At 33.7% G+C, this 25,410-nt stretch overlaps 1 protein-coding gene across 1 annotated transcript in view; it reads left to right on the top strand.

The window, feature by feature from the left end:
- Positions 1-25,410, top strand: part of Tao (Serine/threonine-protein kinase Tao) — a 32,841-nt gene that overhangs the window by 420 nt on the left and 7,011 nt on the right. Inside the window, 15 exon segments of the mRNA XM_088230512.1 lie at positions 236-323; positions 2,629-2,869; positions 4,859-4,976; positions 7,360-7,623; positions 8,156-8,278; positions 11,587-11,830; positions 12,525-12,717; positions 15,274-15,482; positions 17,400-17,518; positions 19,834-20,007; positions 20,932-21,143; positions 21,461-21,611; positions 22,430-22,542; positions 23,780-23,906; positions 24,871-24,972. Of these exon segments, the coding sequence (XP_088086638.1) occupies positions 2,637-2,869; positions 4,859-4,976; positions 7,360-7,623; positions 8,156-8,278; positions 11,587-11,830; positions 12,525-12,717; positions 15,274-15,482; positions 17,400-17,518; positions 19,834-20,007; positions 20,932-21,143; positions 21,461-21,611; positions 22,430-22,542; positions 23,780-23,906; positions 24,871-24,972 (2,382 nt within the window). The 5' untranslated portion in view covers positions 236-323; positions 2,629-2,636.

Here is a 25,410-nt window from a genome sequence, read left to right as displayed (position 1 = left end):
GGGTCTCTTTCTCGGATAGGCAAGTTCGATTAATTTAATTAACCTTTTCGGGTAGAGGTTTCAATTCGTAATCTATGTATTTTTTGATCGGATTTCTGCCGCCGAAGTAAAGAGTTTCGTAGCAATAATAGCGAAATCGCCTTTGTCTGGGGAGGGGCAGCCGAGACATGTATTGACATTTCTTAATGCGGCATGTGGCTCGTATTATATTGTTATCATCGTCCGTTTGTTGCAGATACTTTGCCGCAAATAATGGCAAAGAATCACGACCAAGTGAAATACTATTGACAAGGGACACCCATTGCACGGGGCTGTAACACAAGGTATGCATATTCAGTTATAAATATCATTCTTTTTTATGACTCCCACAGGAAAAATGCTTATTTAATGATAATTCTTGCCGTCATTCATTCGTTTCTGAGTGTTGTTCGTTTCTCTTCCATATTATTTAAACAAAATTCCATGCTAAGAACAACATTCTGATAATAATGGTGATTCATTTGTTTCTCTGAAGCCTGCTGATTCTGATAAATTTTATTTTATTTTTTCTCCATTATTTTGCTATCTCGTTCAGCTTATTAAAAACTGTATTTAATTAAACCATTAAAATCACACAATTTTTATACAATCTGTCATTTTACAATGTTGTTGTGCAATTTGCGTGGAAAAATTAACATTTTAAATGTACTATTTAATTCAAAAGTATATGATAGTATAATTAATTGGTTTGTATAAAATCATTAAATTTAATTTAATATGCCGAGCAGTTTCAGAACATGGCTGTTCCTTTGTCGAGGCTTAAAAATAAGCATATGTGCTAAAAAGTAAATAAACAGGCTTATAACGATTTTCATGTTGGAAAGATCTCAGGTTGGACTCCTGTGTACCTTAAAATTAATTAGAAATTATAAATATCTGTGTTTAAAAGATAAAATAAGATCAATAAAACTTTAAGTGTTATGTTGTTTTTACGAAAATTAAATAAATATTTGTGTTCTTGTTATTTACCTCAATATTTCGATTTTAGGGCCATTTTCTTTAAACCATTAATAATCTTATTAGAAAATGGAAAACAAGTTGTGGTAGAGTGGGGTTCGAAACTCAGACCTGATCTAGAATCCACAACACTACCGGAGTTGTGGATTCGCAATCTGTCTCAAGTTAATTGTTTTATATCATAAACCCCATATTTTCTGGTCGGTCTCGTGATAATAACTGAAGGCCTCGTTTTAAAAACCTTATATGTCAGGAGAGTGTTTCAATTGAATACCACAGTTTTACTATTGTTTTTATGTCTTTTAACAAAATAGAATCATTAATATACGTGCACTGTATAGAAATTGAATAAATTATAAATATAATATGTACATTTAAATATGAAATTAAATGTTAGTGTGACATTTCCATTTTTTAGACAAGATTTGGACCTCTGTGGTTGTGGCGAAAACTATACAAAAATTCGTATGAGCAGTTAAAATAAAAATAACCGTTTTTCAAAAACTTGTATAGTAGTTGAACTCTCCATGTTTAGATAGATGGGGGTCAGTGCTATACAAGCTCCTGACGGCACTGCGACCTGTAAAGGTCTATTGTGAAGTATCCCCGTGAATAGTTCTCGCTTTTCAAGTCCAAGTTTTCAAAGAGCCGTGAAAGAGTGTGAAAGCCGAGAGTTCTCACTTTGATAAATCTCCCCTTCCAAACCCAAATCCGTGAAGTATCAGGCTATTAGGTAGGGGGTGAGCTCTTTAACATACTCAGGTTTAACTGGTGGTCCTCCGAGGATGAAACTTATTTTATGATGTAAAGCATCACATTCGCACAGAGTATGGATAGGTATGTCCTCATCTGCACTGCAGAACCTACATCTAGAAGTTTCAGAAAAGTTAATTCTGCAAGGTGTTTGTTGAATATGCTATCTAGAAGAATACCCAGAACAACATTGAACTTACTGTTAAACAGTGGGTGATAGTGGTGCTACATAATAGTAGAAATGATAATTAAAGGACTTTTTGTTCATTCATACAAATTGACAAGGACATTTTATTTTTAACAGTGAATTTGAGGTACCTACAATTATTTTAGAAATATTTGGAAAGAGCAATTGTATGGATTCATAGACAGAGAATAATAAAATCCAATAATACCATTTTGGACATTTGATGTTTATAGAACGAGGTCTTCAATTGTAAGCTTATTCCTGATATAGGGAGTTCCGACATGCTAGAAATGAAATCTGTTATGTCTGGACTTGCAAATCGCCAATTGCAAATGTTTGTTTATAAGTAAATGTACAGTTTTCAAGGTGGTTGTAGTTTTGTTTGGTGAAAAAATCGAATCCAGGGTGGTATTTTAATGTTTAGATATTCCAGGATTTTGCAACAATCTAATTTGGAATGAATTATTATTTTGTATTAAAAAAATTTATCAGTTATATTTCTTCAATCTTCCAAAGTAAATTTATAAAATTTGTTCAATGGGTATACTAAGTTTGAATAATTAACCTATATTTCGTTTTATAGACTTGTCTGATTAATGAATTGGACAATCGACATATCAAAGCTATTTGAGGTGTTATTTACAATATGTATAATTGTTTGTTTTTTTTTTAATCATGTCTTCCGCATTCAGGCTTCAAAATGCCGGCCGTCCCCCGGCCGGGGAGCCTCAAGGACCCCGAAATCGCGGAACTCTTCAACAAGCATGACCCGGACAAGATATTCCAGGACCTGCGGGAGATCGGTCACGGCTCTTTCGGGGCTGTGTACTATGCCCGCTGCAACCTCACCCGCGAGATCGTGGCCATCAAGAAGATGTCCTTTATGGGCAAGCAGAGCCTCGAAAAATGGCAGGACATTTTAAAAGAGATCAGGTCAGTCCCACTACATTGAAAGCCCCCACCACCCAGTTTTAGAGGTCTCGTCGCCTCTTTTCTGATCTCCACAATGCAACAACATATTTTTAGCTTTGATAAACGGTTAATTACCTTATTTCATATAGATTTGCGTTATTTAAAATTATTTACTGCTTTCAATGCCCAGTTTCACATTCTGGCAAAAGGATTGAATTCAATTGGTGTTTTGACTTTAAAATCCTTTAGCTAGAATTTGTATAAGACCTACACAATTGGTTTAAAACACATTTGAAATAATGAAACCGCTTTTTCCTAAATTGTGAGTTTGAATCGTTTGACCTGAACACGGTCGATATAGTCAATTTGAGTGTCGCCCTCAATCTAAATATTTTTTTCATTAATGTAAAATAGGACACAGTGGATTTTTTCATCTTACTTTACAACTTATTTTTTCCTTTTGACGAAGACACAATAATTTTTTTTTTTTCCTTTACTTTTTCTGCTACAACTGGCCCTTAGATGTTTGTGTTAGCAACAAAAAATAAATACTGTTTATTTTAATTTTAACATGTTTTTGTCACAATTATTAATTGCATACTGCTATTTATATATTTGGTGAAGTTCCCACGGACAGTTGCAAGATATTATTTAATCTCTAAGCTCGCACTATTGTGTGAAAACAGGAAGTAATTACCAGATTTTTATTTTGTTGTGCGCTATTCTAATGTTTTTGGGTCACCCAACACAATCGGCTACTTAAGTCTTTATTGTGGCTCATAATTTATAAGCAGATTGCTCTAGAAACAATTCTTAATTAGATTTTATTTCTGGCAGTGCTCATTTTTAATGCAAACTCGTTACTACAAGAAGATTTGATTGGATTTGGTTTATATATGAGTATATATTGATTGAATCTACACAGACCTTGTTATCAATCAATATTATGATTGTATCGTAACATCTGCTAACAAGACATAACTGAACAACTGATTGGTCTTGTTATTTCACAACTTTTTTTTTTGTTTTTTCATAAATAATGTACTAAATCGAGTTGTGGTCGAAGGTCCGTGGTTCGAATCCCACTCTACCCCAACTTGATTTCCATTTTCTAATAGCGAGTTATTTACAACTCGTTGAAAATGGCCCTCAAAATTAAATATTTGTGTAAATTATAAGATTGCAAATATTTCTTTTCTTAAAAAAAATAAAATATTAACGAGACGAAAAATGAGCATTGTTTTTGTAATATGAATTAATTCTAAGATACATAGGTGTTATGTAAAACTATTAAGGCTATGTAAGGAGAATCAAAAACTGAATTTAATTTAAATCTATACGATAATTTGTAAAAGTAAGTCTATTTTTTAGGATATAAATCCATTGATTCTTTGAACATCGTCGTATAAGCGGATTTTTTATGTAAATGCTTAACCCTTCCGTTGCTATGCCAAAAACACTTGCGCGGTACGGTGCTGTATATTCAATACACGTGCAAAACATTAAAGATTTTAAATCGGAAAAATGAAATATTCATGGTCAATTGCCTCAATCATTTATGGATGAAGTCAAAAGCGATATTTTAAATCTAATTTCTGAAACCATGATAAAACCATTGCCTGACGTTTCAGCTGGAAGAAAGACCGCCCGAAAGCAACTGCCGAAAACTGGCAACTGGTGTACTACAGCAGTGGCATAGGTCACTTTGCTACAGGCCTGCGTGACACCTAAGTTTGTCTCTCTCGCTCGCCAATATATTTATATAGCATGGAGAGTGAGATGTAAATAGTGTTTGAAACAACTGTATATTCGGTACTCTTATATACCACATACGTCACATTGGTAAACATTAATTCTAGCACTATTTAATTTTTTACATAAAGGGTGGATTTGGTGTCAAACAAATTAAATTAAAATGACTGTCAAATTCACCTCGGTTAAAGTGCAATGTTCACGGACTCGGACGATATGTTTAGAAACAGTAAGTGTAATCGGCTCTTATGTTTGCAGATTCCTTCAGCAGTTGGATCACCCGAACACAATAGAATACAAAGGATGCTACCTCAGAGAAAACACTGCCTGGCTTGTTATGGAATACTGTGTTGGATCTGCATCTGATATCATCGAGGTAAATATTTTATATTGAGAGAGAAAAAATTGTAGTTTCTTTGTTTTTTGTAAATATTATTTTAACCATATTTTTTTCTGCAGTTTATTTTTTGGATTATCATTTATTAACTTGTATTATTTTTTGGATTATCATTTATTAACTTGTATTATTTTTTGGATTATCATTTATTAACTTGTATTATTTTTTAAATAATATTTTTTATGGCTAGATTGACTCTGTACCATTTCAGTTTGTAGGTTTCAGCCTTCCTTGTATTCTTTCTCTAAAGGACTTTCGTCGTGGTTATGATAAACACAAAAAAATGCCATTGTGAAAGATGAGAAAATGCGTAATTACACTGCAACTGAGTAAACAGAACCAATATATTGTTTCATTCATAAATACAATCCAATTTATTGAATAAGTAGATAATTAGTGATATTTTAAAATACGTTTTTCAGAATTTTGCAACACATAAACAATAACAGACAACAGCAACGAATTATGTACAAATATGACCTGAAGAAATATGTTTATTGTCATTTTCTCTCTTTATTTCCAATTGTTTTGGGCAATTGTTTTCATTTTTTGTTTTATAATATAAATGATAAATAGGTAGTGTTTTACGAGTATGAGATGTGGCTAGTAAAGAAATAGTGTGTCTATTTCAGTCAAATTTCCTGCTAGTTTTCTGTTAATTTACAACAAGGAATCAAAATTATACATATTGTAGATTGTGCTCTTAAATTTCCATAATTCATCTTTACAATAAAAAACTGAGAGAGATTATATTTTTTTGTTTTAAATTATGTTTGAAGTTTCAATTTTATTTATTACTGAAATAAAGTATTAAATAAAAAAATAAACAAAAAACCATGCGCTTATCTATCTGACGGGGGGTGATGTTTTCGTAATCGTGGTGTTTAAAAAGGCTTGATGATTGGTCCCGCGCTTTCGAGGCCTGGGCTGCAAGGGCCCTTAGGGTCTGCTTTTTCTGTCGTGGTTTTCCTTCCCTTAGCCAAGTGGAGATCGGTTTTGAGGCGCCAATGACGATCTTTAGACTTTATTCGGCGGAATTAAGGGGCGCTGGATTGACATGGGAAGAAACGAGAGTGCTGGCTGGCGATAGGGTCTCCTGGAGGCAACTGGTGATGTCCACATGTTTAAGATTAAATTAGTTAAGTTTTATTTTTATTTTAAAATTGTATTATACTTAATTATAATTTGTTTTGAGTTACTTTATATTTTTTGTCGTTAACTATTATGGCTTAACACGGGTACAGCCTAAAAAGCCATTATAGGTTAGTAAATATGTTGACAAACGTAATTTGAAATGAATAAATGATTAAATTTCTTTATTTACTTCACAGAACTATTAATGGTGTGACTTTAATTCAGCCCGTTACATAATTCATTCCATGATTAATTCCATTCCAATATAATCATACCGGAGTATATATATTCACCAAGATAACACTACTTCGGTGACAGAGTTGCGTTATTTTGTTTTCCAGCTGTTATTTTACTATATCACAGGATGTTACAGATTAAGAATAATATTAAACATTCCCTATCTGGAAATGTTGCCAGTTTATTTGATTACATGCATAAATTACCAGTTAAGTATCACAAAACAGCATATTTTTGTTGCAATATTATGATTGAAACTCTTCGTTATTTAGATAATGCACTTACGTGTGCCTTTTTTCAATTGCAATCACTAATCTTCCCTGCATAATGCTGAAACTACATATTACGGAATAAAGATTTCTCAAGTATTTATTGTCCTGTTTATTGATACAATCATGTGTAGCTGTTTTTTTTTTACCTTAGTAATTGTATCAGACACCATAAATTACATTTTTCTTCCTTTAAAAATATAAAATAATCGTTTTTTTTCTTTGAAAGTCCGATACGCTTCAACTGTGAGAAATTTGTAATTTTGTTGTATTATAAACACATTTTACAATGGATATTATTATTTGAATATTCACGTAAATTTCAAGGCTTTTAAAAAGTTTTGCAATGATTTTGGCAAATTGACATGTCCAATCAATTTAATCCCAGTCAGTAAAGAATTCACATCCCTCTTTTCCTTAATCCGACAAAGTACATATCGTGTACTTCTGGATTACCTTCTTTCAGCACAAAGATGCCACAGCTACCAGATCACTCAGTCAGCTTTTCTCATTTGGCAACGAGCAATTTTCCCTTGTATGTGGTCACTGCCAAGGAAACTTAAGTCCTCGGATGCGGTGTGCGGTATGTGGTGGGCAAGCAATTTTTTTCTACACAACACCTTAGTTACCCCGAAGATGGCTCGTAGATATCAAGGTCCCAGGTGTATTGTTAAATTAGTAAATATGCGTCATTTTGTAATGTGAACCTCTTTCCTGTCCAGGTCCACAAGCGCCCGCTGCGCGAGGAGGAGATCTCCGCCATCTGCGAGGGCGTGCTCTGCGGGCTGAGCTACCTGCACGGCATGGGGCGCATACACCGTGACATCAAGGCCGGCAACATCCTGCTCACGGAGAACGGCGTGGTAAAGTTGGCGGACTTTGGCTCGGCGGCGGCGCGCTGCCCGGCCAACAGCTTCGTGGGCACGCCCTACTGGATGGCCCCCGAGGTCATCCTCGCCATGGACGAAGGCCAGTACGACGGAAAGGTATTTCAAATTTTTTTGATATTTGTCATTATAACCAAAATTAATTACAAAGGTAAAAAAAAATGTAACAATGTAGATTGAATCGCAATCATTACAATTTAATTGGTATATGCCAGATTGATTGTATTTAGGGACTTAATCTTTAGTTTTATATAATTTATGTTGTCTGTTCCTAAAAAAAATACTTACCTGATCTTCTTATCGCCCAAAAACTAGTATTAAAGTTTAAAATGTTTTAAACAATATACCAGTCCTGAAGATACCTACTTAGGCAAAAGCGCTCGTTGATCAAAATTAAACAAAGTCATGTTTAACCTAGGAATTTTATTGATATTTTTTATCAAAATCATTAAAATATGTAACCTCAAAATAGAATAGACTCAAATCAATGATTTATTAATTAAGATTCTAACACAATAGTTTGTCTGTTGATCTGATCATATTCTTCATTGAAACTATACGGTTATGTCTTAGATAGGCCATATAGGAACTTGTGATGTGCGATATAATTTATGTTTGTTGATTGTTCCAGGTGGACGTCTGGTCATTAGGGATTACGTGTATAGAATTAGCCGAAAGGAAACCCCCGTACTTTAATATGAACGCCATGTCAGCACTTTACCACATAGCCCAAAACGATGCTCCAACTCTCCAGGTAAAAACTTATTCGTTAATTTCCTTTATGCATTAAAATGTTGCATGTAGATGACTCAGGTGGGGTTTAAACTTAAACTTTTAAAACCCTTATGAAAATAAAATGCATTCATTATTGAAAATTCATCCTTTAATATGTCTAACATAATGTACTTTCATTTAAGTTAATATGTACCAGCCTTATCTCCCCATTAAAAAAACAGCTGTTATTTTTAATTAAATGTTTTTATTTTTATGTTTGTATCTTTTGATATATAACAGCCGTTATTTTTAATTAAATGTTTTTATTTTTATGTATGTATCTTTTGATATATATTTTCGTTTTTTAACACAAATTTTTGACCAACTCTTCTTTTGACCAGTCTGTTTTTTTGGTTGGCTGGAAGATATTGCTTTTAGCAATAAGTCCGCCAAAGTACTTATTCTTTGTACTTGAAGATTTAAAAATAAAATAAATAAATAAAATTGCTGAAACAGTCGAGCTTAGTTGACTTGTTAAGCCTTTCAACCTGGGTATTAATTCAAATATACACTAAATCTAAGATTTGTCTGCTCCTGTACCTACCAAAATAAAAAAGCGGCGAGTTTAATTTTTATTGATTGAATCGGAATCAACTTCATAACACTTCATAATGAATTATTATAAAAATAACACCTTATAAAAAAACTAAGGCTGGATTGGTGGGTGCTTATTCCACCAGTAATAACCCACCAATCCAGATAAAGACTTTATTCTTCCTAAACATGTGTCAACTGCGTATCACAATTTAGTATAATGTCAATAAGGATTGAATTTAAACTAACCCTCAGCGACATCAGAACATCACTAAGATTGTATTTGTTTGAAAAATGTATCAAAATTCAATGCAAAATATCCTGTAAGAAAATTAGACCCTTAAACAAAAATGTCAATCACTCTGCACCTGCTTTGAATTCCATTTAAGATGATAATTTACCCCTTATTAGCTGTTTGTCTGCTTTTATTCTACAGTTTGGCCAAACGTGGTGGCGCTCGGTACTGTTTTTATTTTTTGACACATCAAATTAATTTCTTTTTTTTTTACGTAAAACATGGGTGCAGGAAAATGTAAAAAATGTTAATGGGGGGGATATTTGTATGAAGAAAAATATGACCTGAATATTTCGGCGGGAAAATATGAAATTGAGGAATGTAAAAATGAGGTTTTAATGCATGCATTTCACTAATTTTTTTATTTATCGGTGCTCATTAAAAATTCATATTAAATCATTTCCAAAGTATAAATCTTTTTATTTAACTACTGACAATTTTTAAATAATTCAATACATGCAGAATACAAAATATTTTTTTATATCCCGAGGAATTAATTCAGATCTAAAAGGTTTGAACTGCTTAAAAATTTTTTGTACATTTCTTAATTTATTGCAATTTTTGTTTATGTTCAAATGTAATGGTACTGTAATTATCATTAATCTATGAAATACTAGTCTAAATTTTATCTGCTAATCCCTTGTTTTAGCTGATAAATTCGTATCTATTTTAGAAATGTGTCACCACAACACAATCGCTGTATTTTTGTTAATTTACTATATAATTATTATTTATTCAAATATTCCCAAATCCCTGTATTAAACACATCATCATCATCGTCATCTTTATCATTCCCTTTCCGCACCTAATGGTGCATAGGGCACTGCATTGTTACACCAATCGCACTGTATCTTGATAATTTTTATTTATTTATGCTTTATTAAGTTAGTTCATAATATCTTAAGAACTAATATAAACTTTTGATAATATTACAATTTTTTATCAAAATTTCTCAATTACATATTTTTTATTTTTTTTAAAAATATTTAAATTTTTTCTATTTCCTTTATTTCTTCAGGTAACTCATTGTACAGCTTCAATCCCTTGTACAATGAGTTTTGAGATTCTGTTTTTTTCCTCATTGGTAATCTTTTTTTTACCCCTTGTTTCGTATGTATGACATGAAGGTAAGCCGATCAGTCTTACGCTTCAGGTACCAGTCCAGTGACTACAAAATATTCAAGTGTAAAACTGCCTTTCTAAAAATAAATATTTCATGTCAACCATGTCGGGAATCGAACCCGAGACCTCTTGCATGGTAGGCAAATGCGTTGACCACTACCCCACGAGGCTGACAAAACACAACATAATTAAACTTGAATATCAATTTGGTGTCTTCGACACTTAAATGTCTGTTGTCACGGTGATATCTTTCGCAATTTGTATTATTTTTTTGCACCACGGGAGGCCCGATTGCTGGTAAATTACAGCACAGACCACTCGGAATTGAATCATAAAAATCATATTAAATATCTCGTTATCACCAGGAATCTAATCTATAACTTAGCTATTTCACCATGAGGTTTTATCCCTTAATTTCATTTATCAATACCAAAATTCAATAGGTATAAGCTGTTAAAACTACCTTTTAAGCCTTTTAACACTTCTTGGAACTCATCCTATTGGATACAATATAAAATGATTTCATTTTCTTTCATGAACTAAAACAACATTCATTTCAAACTGCTATATCACGCTTTTCATTGTTAACTGCATTATCACAATTAGGAAGTTCAGCGCTACGAGGAATTGGATTTTAAAAAATGTTTTCGTACTCGCGGTAAAAATTATAGCATTTAATTTGACTCCGAAATTTCTCAAGAACGTAGGGAAAAAATAATAAAAATTAACTACTTCTAACAATGTCGCAAGTTCTTCGGAATTAACCAATGATAGAGTGTTGTGATAGTTTTCTGATTTCCGGGGAGCCAACTCACCAATCAGCATAACTCACCGACTAAAACTTGCGACGTCACATGCGGAGTTATTTAAGAATTACAAAACTTAAAAATATTATGGCGCTGATAATAAGATACATAAAAATATTTTTGGCTTAGGTTGATTTGATTTTTACCCGGTGAATATCCGATCTCCAGACAGCCTTCATACTGTTCCCAGCCTTTCAGTGACTTGGCTTGACAGAGTCAGGGATTATATCACCGGCTAATTACTACAACTATGTAACTTAGAAATCAGTATGAATGCTACAAATCATATAAAATAGTCATTCACGACCTGCCTATTTGTACCATACATGGAGGAAGATACAAATATGTGTTTTTAACGGGCAACTAAAAATGCTGATTTTGAAATTACCTGGTTTGAGTAATTACCCCATGCTTTTTCATTATATTTATTTATTATTATTGACATTGTAGTCTTTAACAAAATACAAGCATAAGATTACAATTTCAAGAGTTAAGATATAAATCTTATTTCATCTGTGTCTCTGCCCCCAGGCTCCCGAGTGGTCCGACACCTTCCGGCACTTTGTGGAGGCGTGTCTGCAGAAGAGCCCCGTGGAGCGACCCACATCGGCGGGGCTGCTCACGCACGCGCTAGTGACGCGCGCGCGCAGCCCCATCGTGTTGGTGGACCTCATCCAGAGGACCAAGGCCGCCGTGCGCGATCTCGACAACCTCAACTACAGGAAGATGAAGAAGATACTCATGGTGGACGCGTGCGAAACGGAGAGCGCTCTGGGTAAATAACAATAATCATTTTTATTCAGATGATTTCATATTAGCCATTTGGCTAATAGTGCACAGCCAATTCTACTATATAAAACAAAAAAAAAACATACACATGCTCCAGACTCGTTTCAAAGTAAGGCAGCAAAGGCGTTCACCCGTCCAGCCGTAAACATTTCAGAGGCACTGCAGTACCCAGGCAGTCCAAACAGTTGTCTACATGGATTGTTATGTGACCCTTCATATATTTCCCGCTGCCTTCATATAATTGTTCCATAGTTCCGCTGCATACATGGAGGTCAAATACGATGTACAGAGGATTATCTTCACTTTGTCACTGTACTGAAAGAAGTATATTGCTAGCGTACTCATATTACTCTGTTTTTCTCCACATTTTTTAAATTTTGTATATTTAAAAAAAAAATATATGTATTTAACATTAATATTGTAATCAGCATTACCTCATTAGATTGTGAAGAAATATTTTTAAAAAAAATATATGTATTTAACATTAATATTGTAATCAGCATTACCTCATTAGATTGTGAAGATAGAATAACATGGCAAATTAATGTTCTCTTTCAATTCTCGCTCTCTAAGCCTTAGGTCTTCTCTTGCGCTTATAGAGTTGATTTTGATAAACTGATTAAATATGCTGTCCTTTGTCAAAAAATAAATAACTATTTCATTAATTATGCATTCTCCAGGCGACGGTGACGACACTCCCGATGAGCAGACGGGTGGGGACAGTTCGAAATCTAATTCCGCAACCTCAGAGCACTCGCTGCGATCTGTCGGAGCTTCCGCAGCTTCGTCGCAGTCTTCCTCCAGCGGGTCGCTCCGGCGTCGGGCGCCCGCACCTCCCCAGCCAACAAACCACCAACCCAATCAGTCAATGAGGTAAAACTTTTAATAATATTTTTATTTTATTTTATATTTTTCTGTTAGCCCTATTCAAAATCCTCAATTCACTCTTTGATGCACCCGAACTACTTAGCTGTATAAAATTGAATATCGCAACAAAAAACCTAACAAAAAATTTACATACTGAAAACCTAATTTAAGATTTTCACTCCCCACTGCCTAGAATTCTTAAATCGGCGTGTGTTCATGAGAAGATGTATAAATGTAGAGGAAGCGAGGTCCGTATGCAAAGACAGAATGATATAGCGTTCTATCCTCTGCCTACTCCTACGAAAAAGGTGTGATGATTTGTTGTTGTTGCCAACAAATATCCCAGTCATGATTTATTTGATAAGATGTCTTCTTCATGCTATCATTGAATCTTGAAAATTATCACTGAATCTTAATCGTTTTGTTAATAAATGTTATTAAACATTTGTATATAACCACTTACCGACTTTTCTATGTCTACCGGTTTCGAGACGTACCCGTCTCTTCATCAGGACATCAATTAAACCCACTTTACACCTTCACCATAATTGTTGCACAAAAATATAAAACCAACACGACATGCATTTTAATAAGCATGTGCATTGATTAGGGCGAACATGCACTGATTAAATTATGAAAATATTATTTTGTTTGAGAATTAATGAAAAAAGTAGAGGGGATAAAGGTATTGTTTCCTTTTACCTATTTTACCGTCGACCACACCAATTTGATTGGGTTCGATTCGCAATGACAGGGGCAGTTTTGTTTGCTTCCCTTGCAGTGACATCTACCACATACTTGTCCAATGTCCCCCTGTACAAGCTGACAACCCGCAACAACCACGCTTTGATCATTGTTGTGTCAACATTATTTTGTCCTTTTTCTACAAGCCACTTAATAATGTCACATTTTTCCATTGCTTACTTGGAAGCTTATCCAATTTGACCACTTCAGAAATGTTTCTCCGTTCACTTCATCGTGATAATCTGCAAAATTGATATTTTTATTCAAAAATGAAAAGCAAACCATTCAGAATTAATCGTGCTGCACATCCAATATGTAACACTGTCAACTGTTTTCCCTTACCCGTTGAATTAGAGGGTCCCTCGGAAAGACCGCATCCGAAAGCTCATCTTGATTTCACGGATTATCAACCCAATTTTTTATATATGTACCCTGCATTTATCTAAGTTTCATCGAGGTAGTATATCGTACCACCATCTCTCGATAGCTCTTAAATAATATCTACGCCGAATAATAAGGTCTTCACACTCCGTCAATAAACTGACACCTTTTCGATTTGGATACCCAATTTTTTACCTTTCGACAAGTGCTGCGCTTGAAATTTGCCAAGGAATCATCATTGACAGCCTGTAAAACTTAATAATAATAAAAATTGTTAACCTTTGATCTAATGGCGTTTTTATCAAAAGCGTTGATTGTCGAAAACATGCTCAATCGCCGTGTCGCTCAATTTGGCGGTTAAACTTCACCGGTTATTGAATACCGTAACAAAGTATATTTTACGGAATGCACCGCAATATCAGTCTGCTTAGAAATTGCGTGAATGGCACATGTTTGCGAGATATCAGGGTTCCCAGTAAATTTATTTTTTCACATATCAATAAATTTTTTAAATTTTTATTTAAATTTTTTTGTTTTTTACAATAAACATAATAATATAAAATAAATCATAATTACATATCAATGAAATACATATTAATAGAAAAATAGTAAACAAAAAAATCCCACAAAGGCATGGCCTGTTCGTGGGTATACAAGAAAATGTTAATGAATTTTTGCTCCTATAATAAATAATGGACAGTTATAATATTTTTGTAAAACATAAGAAAGAAAAAATAAAATATTCTGTAAAAGATAATATGGTATTTTTTTTATAGTAATTAAAAAAGGAAATAAAAAATATTTAAAAAAAAAACACAAAAATATTCCTTATTATTAAAAATATTCCTTATTATTATAACAAAATAAATCATAGAAAAAAAGAGTTCATATCTTTAGTTTGAATCCAGGATAGTGCATGTTTTTTAAATAATAATCCGTTGAAGTTTGTGTACCATCTATAAAAATTTATATAATTAATTAACACCAAAATTCTGTTATTTTATACAGTACAGTATCTATTAATTTTTAAAAATGCACCATTATTGCGATCCGAATGCTTACATGTCATTTTTTGTTCTTTATAATTGGTGGTAGTGAATTTGAACATATCGGCTGATCATCTATTTTATCATAAGGTCTAAATGAAGCACTATGAAGACAGTCAACGAGTTACTGAAATATTACAGGGGACGTCGCCAACAGCACTGCGGGTAAAACGAACATAGTGGGAGGAGAGGTATGTGCAGTACGAACCTAATTTCGCACTATAGCAGATTGTTCTTCTGTTGGATCCAAGATGGAATTGGTTTTCCAATGTCTGTCAGAAACTCCGTTGTTATTCCGATGTAAAATTTTATTTGGTTAAAAAAAAAGTATGATTCTAATTAGTATAGATATCTATGAATCTTTCTTTATATGCAATTAAAAATCTCCCAGGGACAGCAACAACTGCCAGCCGGTGGGTCATCGAGACGACTACGTGAACCGGGAAGTGATCCGGGAGGTGCAGCGGGAGCGTGAGCGGCAGAGGGAACGTGACCGCGAGCGAGACCGGGCGCAGGAGTACCGGGAGTACGTAAACCAGGTGCCGCTGCAGGCGCGGGAGTCGGGCGACACCAGCACGGCGCAGCGGAAGCATCGACCAGGTAAAAAAAAATTAAATACTCAAAAATTGTAAAAGAATAAATTAAAAAACATGTTAAACAGTCTACCAAGAAGCAATCATTGCTAGAGGGAACGTAAGTAGGATAGAGAGAGGATGAGATATCACAAGCAGGACGGAGAGAGAATGAAAGCTAGAGTAGAACATGTTTTGAGAGACGCTTGACCACGGCACTAATGTCAAAATGAAAAATTATGCTGGTGTCAGATTTTTTTTTTCATTGATGTTATTTTGGAGGTACAAGCAGTTTTTATTTGATTGAGTTAATACAATTTATTTATATTTATTTGTTATATTGTCTCAAAGTTAACAATGTTTTTGATATTAGAAAAGAAATTGTGCCTCAATAGGGAAATATCACATACTACAAATACCGATAAAAATATATGAAATGGATTTAGAATAATTAATTATATTTTCAAAATCAATATGGATATTGTAGAGAAATGTTTTCACACATAAATGTAAAAAAGAAATTGTATAATAATTCATTGCTAGAAAAACACAACATGTGACATCAAGATTCGTGACAATGCTCTAAACAAATTTGAGTGGACAGGAACAAATAAACATGAATCGTGACATTCTAGGGGCATGGCCAATGGAATGACGGTGTTTGCGGGAATTCAAAATTACAGATTTGAAAATATTTTTCATGCTACTAATAATTGGCAAAAAAAAAATTTTTTACTGGACATTATTTCATAGACCTTCTTTACTTTAAAAATGTAATATTTCCCTGTTGTTAATTGTTGATATGATCAGATCAGCCCAGATGATGAACACTGTCGTCAGAAACGTTACCAAGAAGGAGAAACAATGCATTCGTGGAATAACAGCCCTGAAAGACATCTCAAGTATCTGAAAGGCCATGAAAACCTACGATTTTAACCTCAATTTATTACCAATAATTTGAGTTTGTCCAAATTTTTGTAAACAAGGACTGGATTCAACTCCCTAGAGAGCTGTTTATATTAACATCTACAGGGCTTATGACCTGTCAATGGCTGGTTCGAGTGGCCACTTTACACACTGTGTAACATTCACCATTCTGCCCATATTTGAACATCTATATTCCTTCAATTCTTTCATCTGTTGACAAACATCAACAAACATCAACAGATGAAAAAAATGAATGAATATAGATGTTCAAATATGGGCAGAATGGTGAATGTTACACAGTATGTAAAGTGGCCACATAAACCAGCCATTGACAGGTCATAAGCCCTGTAAATGTCTAGACTTCTATATTACCTTCTCTTAAATGTTCTTCATCTCTGTTGTAATAAGTTCAATTTATTATTATCACATACTATTCTTTGGAAAAAATAGTATGCCAAAATAATTCTAATTACATTCAAATGATGATAATTTACTAATGTATTCATTTTAATTCATTTAAATTATTTATTGACAATTCTTGATGGAATTCCATTGTAATGATGTAATAAATCAGCAGATAGAATTTAAAAACTCACCCTTATTAGCCCCCTTAGTTAGACCCTGTACATTGTAATAAAACAATAAATATATTTCATATAATAGAATATTTTCTTAAAGTACACCGACGCCAACACATGTTTCAATAATTTGTCTCACTCTGTTCCATTGCAATATTGCGTATTGTATCTTTTTCAACTTATTTTTAAATGTACCTACACTTAAGATAATATTTAGTTTTATATAAATTACCCTTACGCTGTATAATATTCACCAGTCTGAAGATGCCTATTAGAGAGTGAAAGCGCTAATTGGTCAAAATAAATAAGTGGAAGTGTACCAAGTATTTTTTAAATCAATAACTTATATGGAAATATAAGTTATTACATCATTATTCATTTTATCTTAAACACTTTTGTACCGAACGAAACGTAGTCAATATATTGATTTGTTTTTATAGGCTCAAGCAATCATGTATCGGCTGCGGCCGTCTGTATGGTGGCGGAACACGGTGCTAACAACTTCGCCACCATCCGGACAACTAGCATTGTTACCAAACAGCAGAAGGAGCACATGCAGGTTTCTAAGCATTTCATTACTTATGACCCATACTCACGAACCTGGCCAAATTATATTTACCGTGAAGTGAAAAATTTCTCAAATTACTGTTTTATTTCAAAACGTTTTTACAGAAATAAATTCATACGTTTCTTTTTTGGGTGATACCGTGCGCGTTGGATTTGTTCCGACGTTTCGGCTACCATTGCAGGCGCCATCTTCAGGGTAAACTGAGTGTTTTGTAGAAAATATTATGTGTTTAAGTAACTGGCTCAGTATCAGGCATAGAAGAAACATTCACATTCTATCACTTCTTCACAATATTTTAAATAATCCCACTTCGCCCGTTTGTCTGAGAGAGCTCATCCAACCTCTTTCACAACACGGACTATCTCTTCGTTCTAGTAACGAGAGAACCCTTTTAATACCCTGTCATCGCTCTAATTTTTTTGCCTCCTCTTTCACAGTAGTAGCCACTCGATTGTGGAATAATCTACCCACTAATGTTAGAGACGCCCCTTCTTTATTTACATTTAAGTCAAGATTGAAATGTCACTATCTAAATATTTAAATTGTTCCTTTATTCTTCTTCTTTCCTTCCCATCCCCTCTCCTCTCTTCATAGTATAGTGTTATTTTTTTTAATATATATATATTTATTTTTGTTAATCTTTGCTTTTAATTTTTGTATAAAATTGTAAGATTCAATATGTCATTGTATTTATAATTTTCTCAAACTGAACGGTTTGGGTAGGTAGGAAGAAATTGCCTTAAGGCAATATGCCCGTCCTTATATGTATATTTATTGTATATGTATATAAAGTGTCAAATAAATAAATAAATACTAGTAATTTGTACCGTGTCGCAGTCTGTATCACCCAAAAAAGAAACATATTGATAACAGTGACCGTGAAAACCTTCGCACAGAAATAAATTAATTAGATAAAAGTTACACAGGGAAAGAAAATTGAATAGAAACCAAAAAGTTGGAAATAATCATCTAAAGCTTTCAACATTCGGCAATAATAATTAACTTATAATATTAGAAATCAAACACTGATTTGAATCTACTGAACACTTTATTTTTATTTATACAAATATAAAAAATATAAAAACAAAAATTTCGTGACAATTGTTTCGCCTTGTTAGGGCATTTTCAAACGAATGTGAAGATTAGATGGATAGAATGTCATTATGTAGTTATATAATTCAAGGTACTTAAGTAGAAAATAAAAATAATCTTATGAACTATGCATGTACATTAATCATAATTGAGGGAAAAACCAATAATTAAGGTCAAGGCTAAGTGTTTAATAGATAATGGGGAATTTAGGTATTTATATTTGAATTTTGGAAAAAATATAACAAAGTAAGTATTTATTGACATACATGTATGTATTGTGAGATAATGAATGAAGCTTTATAGTTTTATAACTTGAGATAATTGTTGTCAATTTTTTTTTTCGGTAGACTCAAATCAGTGTTTGATTTCTAATATTACAAGTTTTAATATGGAGTTCTACAAAATAAACACCAAATCGATCAATAATAATAATAAATATAAAATATGTAGGGAAGAAATGTTAACAAAAATACTCAATTTGTAAGGTAAATAGACCAGAATAGACCAATCACTAAAATAGACCTGATCTTGTCTCGAGGTCATTATTTTATTCTCTGTCCTAGTTTGAATTTTTTAATGTTGGATTTTATTTTAATCATATTCTACATTTATTTTAATCATAATGTATTTGAAGGAGGGGGGACATGGAATAGATTAGGGTTGAACCATCATAAATTTAAAAAAGGGGAACAGTGAAATGGTTATTGTTGCATAATACTAAAATACTGAAAGTACAATTAATTTTTCCAAATCTATTTCACGTGTTTTTATTGGTATTCATAGTATGTGATATTTCCCTATTTTTGGTTTGTTAATGAGCTTTTAATTTTGAAAGTGCAATATCTCGCAACTAGTAAAATTTAGTTACCAACTTGTGCCAGAAACAGGACGATATTTTCTTTTACCCATCATATTTAATGGAAATAGCTTTTTTAAGTTTTTATTAGTCATGTTTCCATTTTTTTACTTCAAAATAAAAACAATCTTATGCACATTTGTCAAGACTTATTCTGAATAATTATATTTTTATTTATACTTATTTAATTTTTATGCCTTTTTCCTTATATTATTGTTCAATCATTGCATTGGTAAAAAAATAATAAATAAAATTAAAACATCTCTCACAAACTAAAAATATGTTTTAGTGCCGTATCGGTAGTCTTTAATGAGTATATAGCACGCGACTTGAGAGTTTTGTTTCTGTGTCGCCCAAGGAGGAGATGCACGAGCAGATGTCAGGCTACAAGCGCATGCGGCGCGAACACCAGGGCGCGCTACTGAAGCTGGAGGAGCGCTGTAAGCTTGACATGGACGCGCACAAGACGCAGCTGGATCGGGAATACGAGGCTCTGCTGCAAACATTCAGTCGAGACCTGGAACGGTTACAGGTAAACAAACTAACCATTCTCCGCAATATTATCATATCTACAGTTTTGACTAACAGCGATCTTTTATGTGAATTTAAAAAAATCTCTTAGCATGTATTTAACTTTGTGTATTTGTAACGAGCAACAAATAGATCATTTACAGTGAGTTACATAAAATGTTTATCAAAATACCAAGTGTTTTTATGCTAAAGAAGATTTTTTAGAATATGTACTCCAGATTGGTCAATCTAAATTTTATAGATAACTGGCCCAGCTTTATTTTTTATGTGTGTCTATGTACCTTTTCTCTGTGTCCGAGTGGATTTCTGTGTGTGAAATGAGTGTTTTCCACTCGATGACTGCTCTCGGGTAGAAATCCTTAATACGGAAATCGAGTGGAAATAAGTCCACCTCGTTGTGAAGTGGTTGGCATGTGTAAGTCCTGGGTTCAATTCGTGGCAGGATGGATGTGAAATATCAATTTAAAAGGTAGTTTTAACTGCAATATTTCATTGTGCTGGCGTGTAGACTGATCTCATCTTACCTTTATATGACAGATGATCGAAATACTCTGCATTTACTTTACCAATGCAAATCCCTATGCACCACCGGGTGTGGAAAGGCGAATGATGATGACTGTGCAAGTGTTGCTAGTCATTTGTTATTGTTACAAGATAAATCAAGTAAAATGTTTGCGAACTGCTTACACTAGAAAGGACTATTGTTGAATTATCCTTGCTACTATGCGGAAAGGCTGATTATGCAAGATATTACATTGTTACTAACACAGATGCGGAATAATTAAGTAAGACAGCAGATTGCATTGTACCTATTTAGCTCCAACAGAATAGGACCATTGGAAGCCTCGTTCATTGATGTGATGTTGTTTGACAAATGCCCTTGATTTTTGCAAAAGGAGTTGATTCACTTGTATTTCCCCCACAGGTGAGACACCAACAGGAGTTGGAGCGGAAGCAGAAACAGAACCAGGTGGCCGAGAAGAAACTCATCAAGGAGATCGGCGGTCGCCAGGACCAAGACAGGAAGGCATTCGACGCCCACCGTAAGCGCGAGTACAAGGTCAACAAAGAAAGGTGGAAGAAGGAACTCAGCATGGACGAGGCCACACCCAAGAGGCAGCGAGATGCCACATTACAGTAAACTTTTAATTTTTGTATTGAATTAATACTAATGACATTTTTTGGGCTGTTGAAAATCAAGAAGTTTGTCCACTTGTGCAGTTCTAATTTTACCAATTTGCCTATTTTAATATTTTATATTAAGGCAGTTTGCCCATTTTATATTTGGACACTTTTTTACCATTTAGGCAGTTCGAATTTGAGCTGTTTTTATCGGCGCACTTTCCAGAACCTTATTAGTTAATTAAAAAGCATTAATAAACCTATCCAAAACGCATGTGCAAATACAATAAATAGAATCAACAAACAGGTATTAAAAAATGTGATGTTCCCAGGTCTCAAAAGGACAACCTGAAGCAGGCGGAGGCTGCTGAGGAGCAGCGGTTGGTACGCGGGCAACGCGAGTACCTGGAGTTAGAGGTTCGCAGGTTCCGGCGCAGGAAGATGCTGGTCTTCCACTCCAAGGAGCAGGAGCTGCTTAGGGAGGTGAGGCAATCGACTCAGTGTAAACATGTCCGATTACCATAATGAGGAAGTTTATTGCTGTGGGAAATTGAATACAAAAAATGTTTTCGTACAGGGTTCAAATTTGAAATCTCAGAAACAAAACCAAACTGTTTGTCGTTCCTTCAAATTAGTCCGATCATGTCAAATGAAGTTTTAGAATGCCTGCAAGTCAGCGGTTTATACAATAAACGTCATAAGCTCTACAGCCCTGGGCCGGCTTTGGCTGAATCCAGGTGTCTCATCCACTCTTGCTGGTCTGATGCCCCTCCTCTCAAGTTCCTCATTTCCGACATTGTCGTATCTGCACTGATGCAGTCCATCCATTGCATTTTGGGCATTGGATTTTAATGGACATACATTGTACGATGTCGCTTGTCAACACTTTTCCGTTAAATTTATTCATAAAATAGACATGGCAGTGCCATCTTTGTATAAAGATATCTGAGAAAAATTTAGATTTCTTTCATTTTGAACTAAATTACAGTGAAAACTTTTTTCTCTTAAAAAATATAAACCTCAATCTCTTAAAGGTTAATTATATTGTAAATTTTTCAGTATATTTTTTACAATTTTAAGCACATAAATATACCGACAGCAAGTGTCGTAGCCTTGGTAAAGAGTTATACAGAAATATGAACTAAGGAAACATGTATATATTAACTTTCATGTGCATCAAAATACATGTGCGATTTGTATCGTGATTTGATATCTCTCAATTTCTAGTTTTTGTGGACGACGCGATATCAAATAAATATGAGATATGGCTAGTAAGGGAATAAAATGTTGATTTTTTCCAGGAGTTGAACAAGAGACAACATCAACTGGAACAAGCTCACGCCATGCTGCTCCGTCACCACGAGAAGACTCAGGAACTGGAATACCGACAGCAGAAGGGAGTTCACGCTCTTAGGTAAAATATTTCAACAGACATTTTACATAAACTATGGAGTTCACCGTTAAACTCACAAATTACGGTTTATAAAATTTTATTTTCTCTTTATTGTATTTAAAATATCTTGTACTTAACTGTATGTTCCATCAAATAAATTAATAATATAATTTATCCTTAGAGTAATTTCATTTCATTTATTTATTTATTCAGATATTTAGAACATTACAGAAAAAATACCCAATTCATTCTAAATACAATAATAGATCACAAAATACAGTAGATAGTTATGTTATTAAAATAATATAACAAAATGTAAAAAGAAAAATTAAAAGTTAGAAAGTGCTTTCCTAAGGGAAGGCCCACTGTCGTGAAATATGTCGACATCCGAGGCGATGCGATTAAGTAGCAAGATTGCTCTACCAACCGGCATAACCATTGGCAGGTTGGTTCTGCATCGTGGTAGGTATAAAACAATCGATGCTGTCTTTGTCGAAGATAGTTATCAGGTACGAACAGACTTACATCCATCAGAATTTCTGAGTTATGTATGCGACCACGGATCACCTGGAAAAAGTGAACACCCGAATGAACGTCCCTCCTCCTCCATAATGACTGATAGCCTAGCATCCCCAGTAAAAAGTCGTTTGGGAAGAGCCAAGGATAATATCCACACTCTTTTAGGTACAGATAGCGCTCTCTCCACCATCAAAGAGTATCGAGCCTCATGTGGCGACCAAATAATGGAACTAAACTCCAAACGACTTCTTACCAAGGAATTATACAACGTCCTCATAATCTGAGTGTTAGAAAAGATCTTGGCATTTCTAAGAACAAAACCGAGCATTTTAAGGGAGTCATTACATAGATTAACCATATGAAGATTAAAAGATAACTGAGCATCAAACACCCCGAGATCTCTGGACGTTGAAGCCCTTTCAAGCCTAATAATACACCACCGGCTAATAGAGTCGTCCATATGGACAAAAACCGTTCTATGATTATCAACTGCGAAGTTAGCTACATTTTACAGCAATACATCGGGCTGAGAATTGCAAGCGATTTACAGTTCAGTGATTATTTTTTTTAAATCGCACTATTCAACGCATTCTCTGACACTTTTTCTCTTTATCTTTATAGAACGTAAAATCTTCAACATACGCTGCTACGATAAGTGTATTAAGCCGCAATTATTTATATTTTTTTGATGCGGTAATCTTTTATGATTTTTTATACCAATAGTAAATTTGATTTTCAGAGAAGAACAAGTCCTGAGACAACACAGTACAGAATTAGTAAACCAACAGGATTATATGCAGCGAGCGGAGAGAGAACTTAGGAAAAAACATGCATTAGAATTAAAACAACAACCTAAAAGTTTAAAGGTAACTTGCCACTTTATTTTATTTACATCTTCACAATGGCAATGACAATGAATAGCAATTCTACATTATGAGTTGGCGGTCTATGTTTTGATCATCCAAATATCTAATCATTGAAATTTTCTCTAGTAACTGAAGTAAAACCCCTAAATTACATTTTTCAAGGAACCGACAAAAAAAGTGTAAATTGAGGGTAGTGAAAAAGAATTTTCAGCATTTTTTTTTTTTTAAAATGTTATGTTTGAAGCAACTTTTTTGAATATCATGTTCATAAATAATAAATGTTTTTACAACACAGTGAACCATCTTTAAAATTACAACTGAAACATGAAAATTGCAGCAACAAATGTTCGTAAAACAATTTAAATAGACTGGTGATTTCTAGGTTTTATCTATTGCTTTAACTTACCAACAAGTTAGTGCGTAATATTGTAATGATAGAGACTAACTTCAGACTCTTGAGCTGTCAGTTTTCAGTGGGGATTGTAATTTTTCTGACTGACAAGTTGGTATAATGATTAGAAACTAACTTCAGACTCTTGAGCTGTCAAAAAAATTAAGTGGCGGCAATAAATGTCACATAAAACTGTCTTTAAAATTACAAATTTCTCTGACAAAAAAGTTGGTATAATCATAGACTAACGACTCTTGCGCTGTCAGTTTTCAATGCAAATTTCAAATTTCTCCCACGTTAGCTGCGCAAAAAAAATGTGTAGGTTTTAATGTACTAAAAAATTCAAAATTCTGTAGGACTTAAAAAATTGTACTTAAGTCACGGGAAAACGCAAATTGCGGAGGCTAATTTTGGGGTTTTATTGCATTTGGGGGTACTAATGAACAAGCCAATGATGTCACTGTGTTAGCTCTATTGTGCCTCATAATTTAAAAAGTATTGTATTAGGAACCTATCCTTCTCTTTATTTGTATATATAAATTCACTAATATGTTTGTTATGATTTTGTTTCAGCAAAAAGAAATGCAAATTAGGAAACAATTTAGAGAAACTTGTAAAATACAAACCAGGCAATACAAAGCTTTAAAGGCGCAAATATTGCAAACAACACCAAAGGTAAGAATAATTTTTTCTGCATTTTTGTGTTTGTCAGAAATTTGGATTACAACAAGACACAATATCTGTGAAATTCCCTACCTTTCTGTATGATCTTAAATGTCACATTATGCAATAAGTTTTAAGTTTATCTACATATAATTTCCATTTATCCCAAACACCGAACACTCAAAATCATCCATCTAAACTATCCTAAATCCCTAGGATGCTCTTGAATGGCGATTACGCTTTGAATGCTTCACAGAATTTTCTCACTTTTAACAAAAACACGGTGTTTACAACACTCTGGAAAGTACCGTTTTAACAGAAAATTTAAAATACGCTCCTGCACATTTTATGTTTTGGCTCAGTTCAGAATTGAATAGACAATATGAATTAGTCAAGGGTAAAAAATCTACGTCGATTGATTGACATGTGCAAGAATGGATACCGTTGGCT

This window comes from Micrasema longulum, unplaced genomic scaffold (genome assembly GCF_059751315.1).
Source record: "Micrasema longulum isolate JH-2025_06_02 unplaced genomic scaffold, ASM5975131v1 h1tg000776l, whole genome shotgun sequence".
In the NCBI taxonomy this organism is placed as follows: Eukaryota; Metazoa; Arthropoda; class Insecta; order Trichoptera; family Brachycentridae; genus Micrasema; species Micrasema longulum.
The sequence above is the reverse complement of the archived record's forward strand: the minus strand, read 5'-3'. Positions and strand labels throughout refer to the sequence as shown.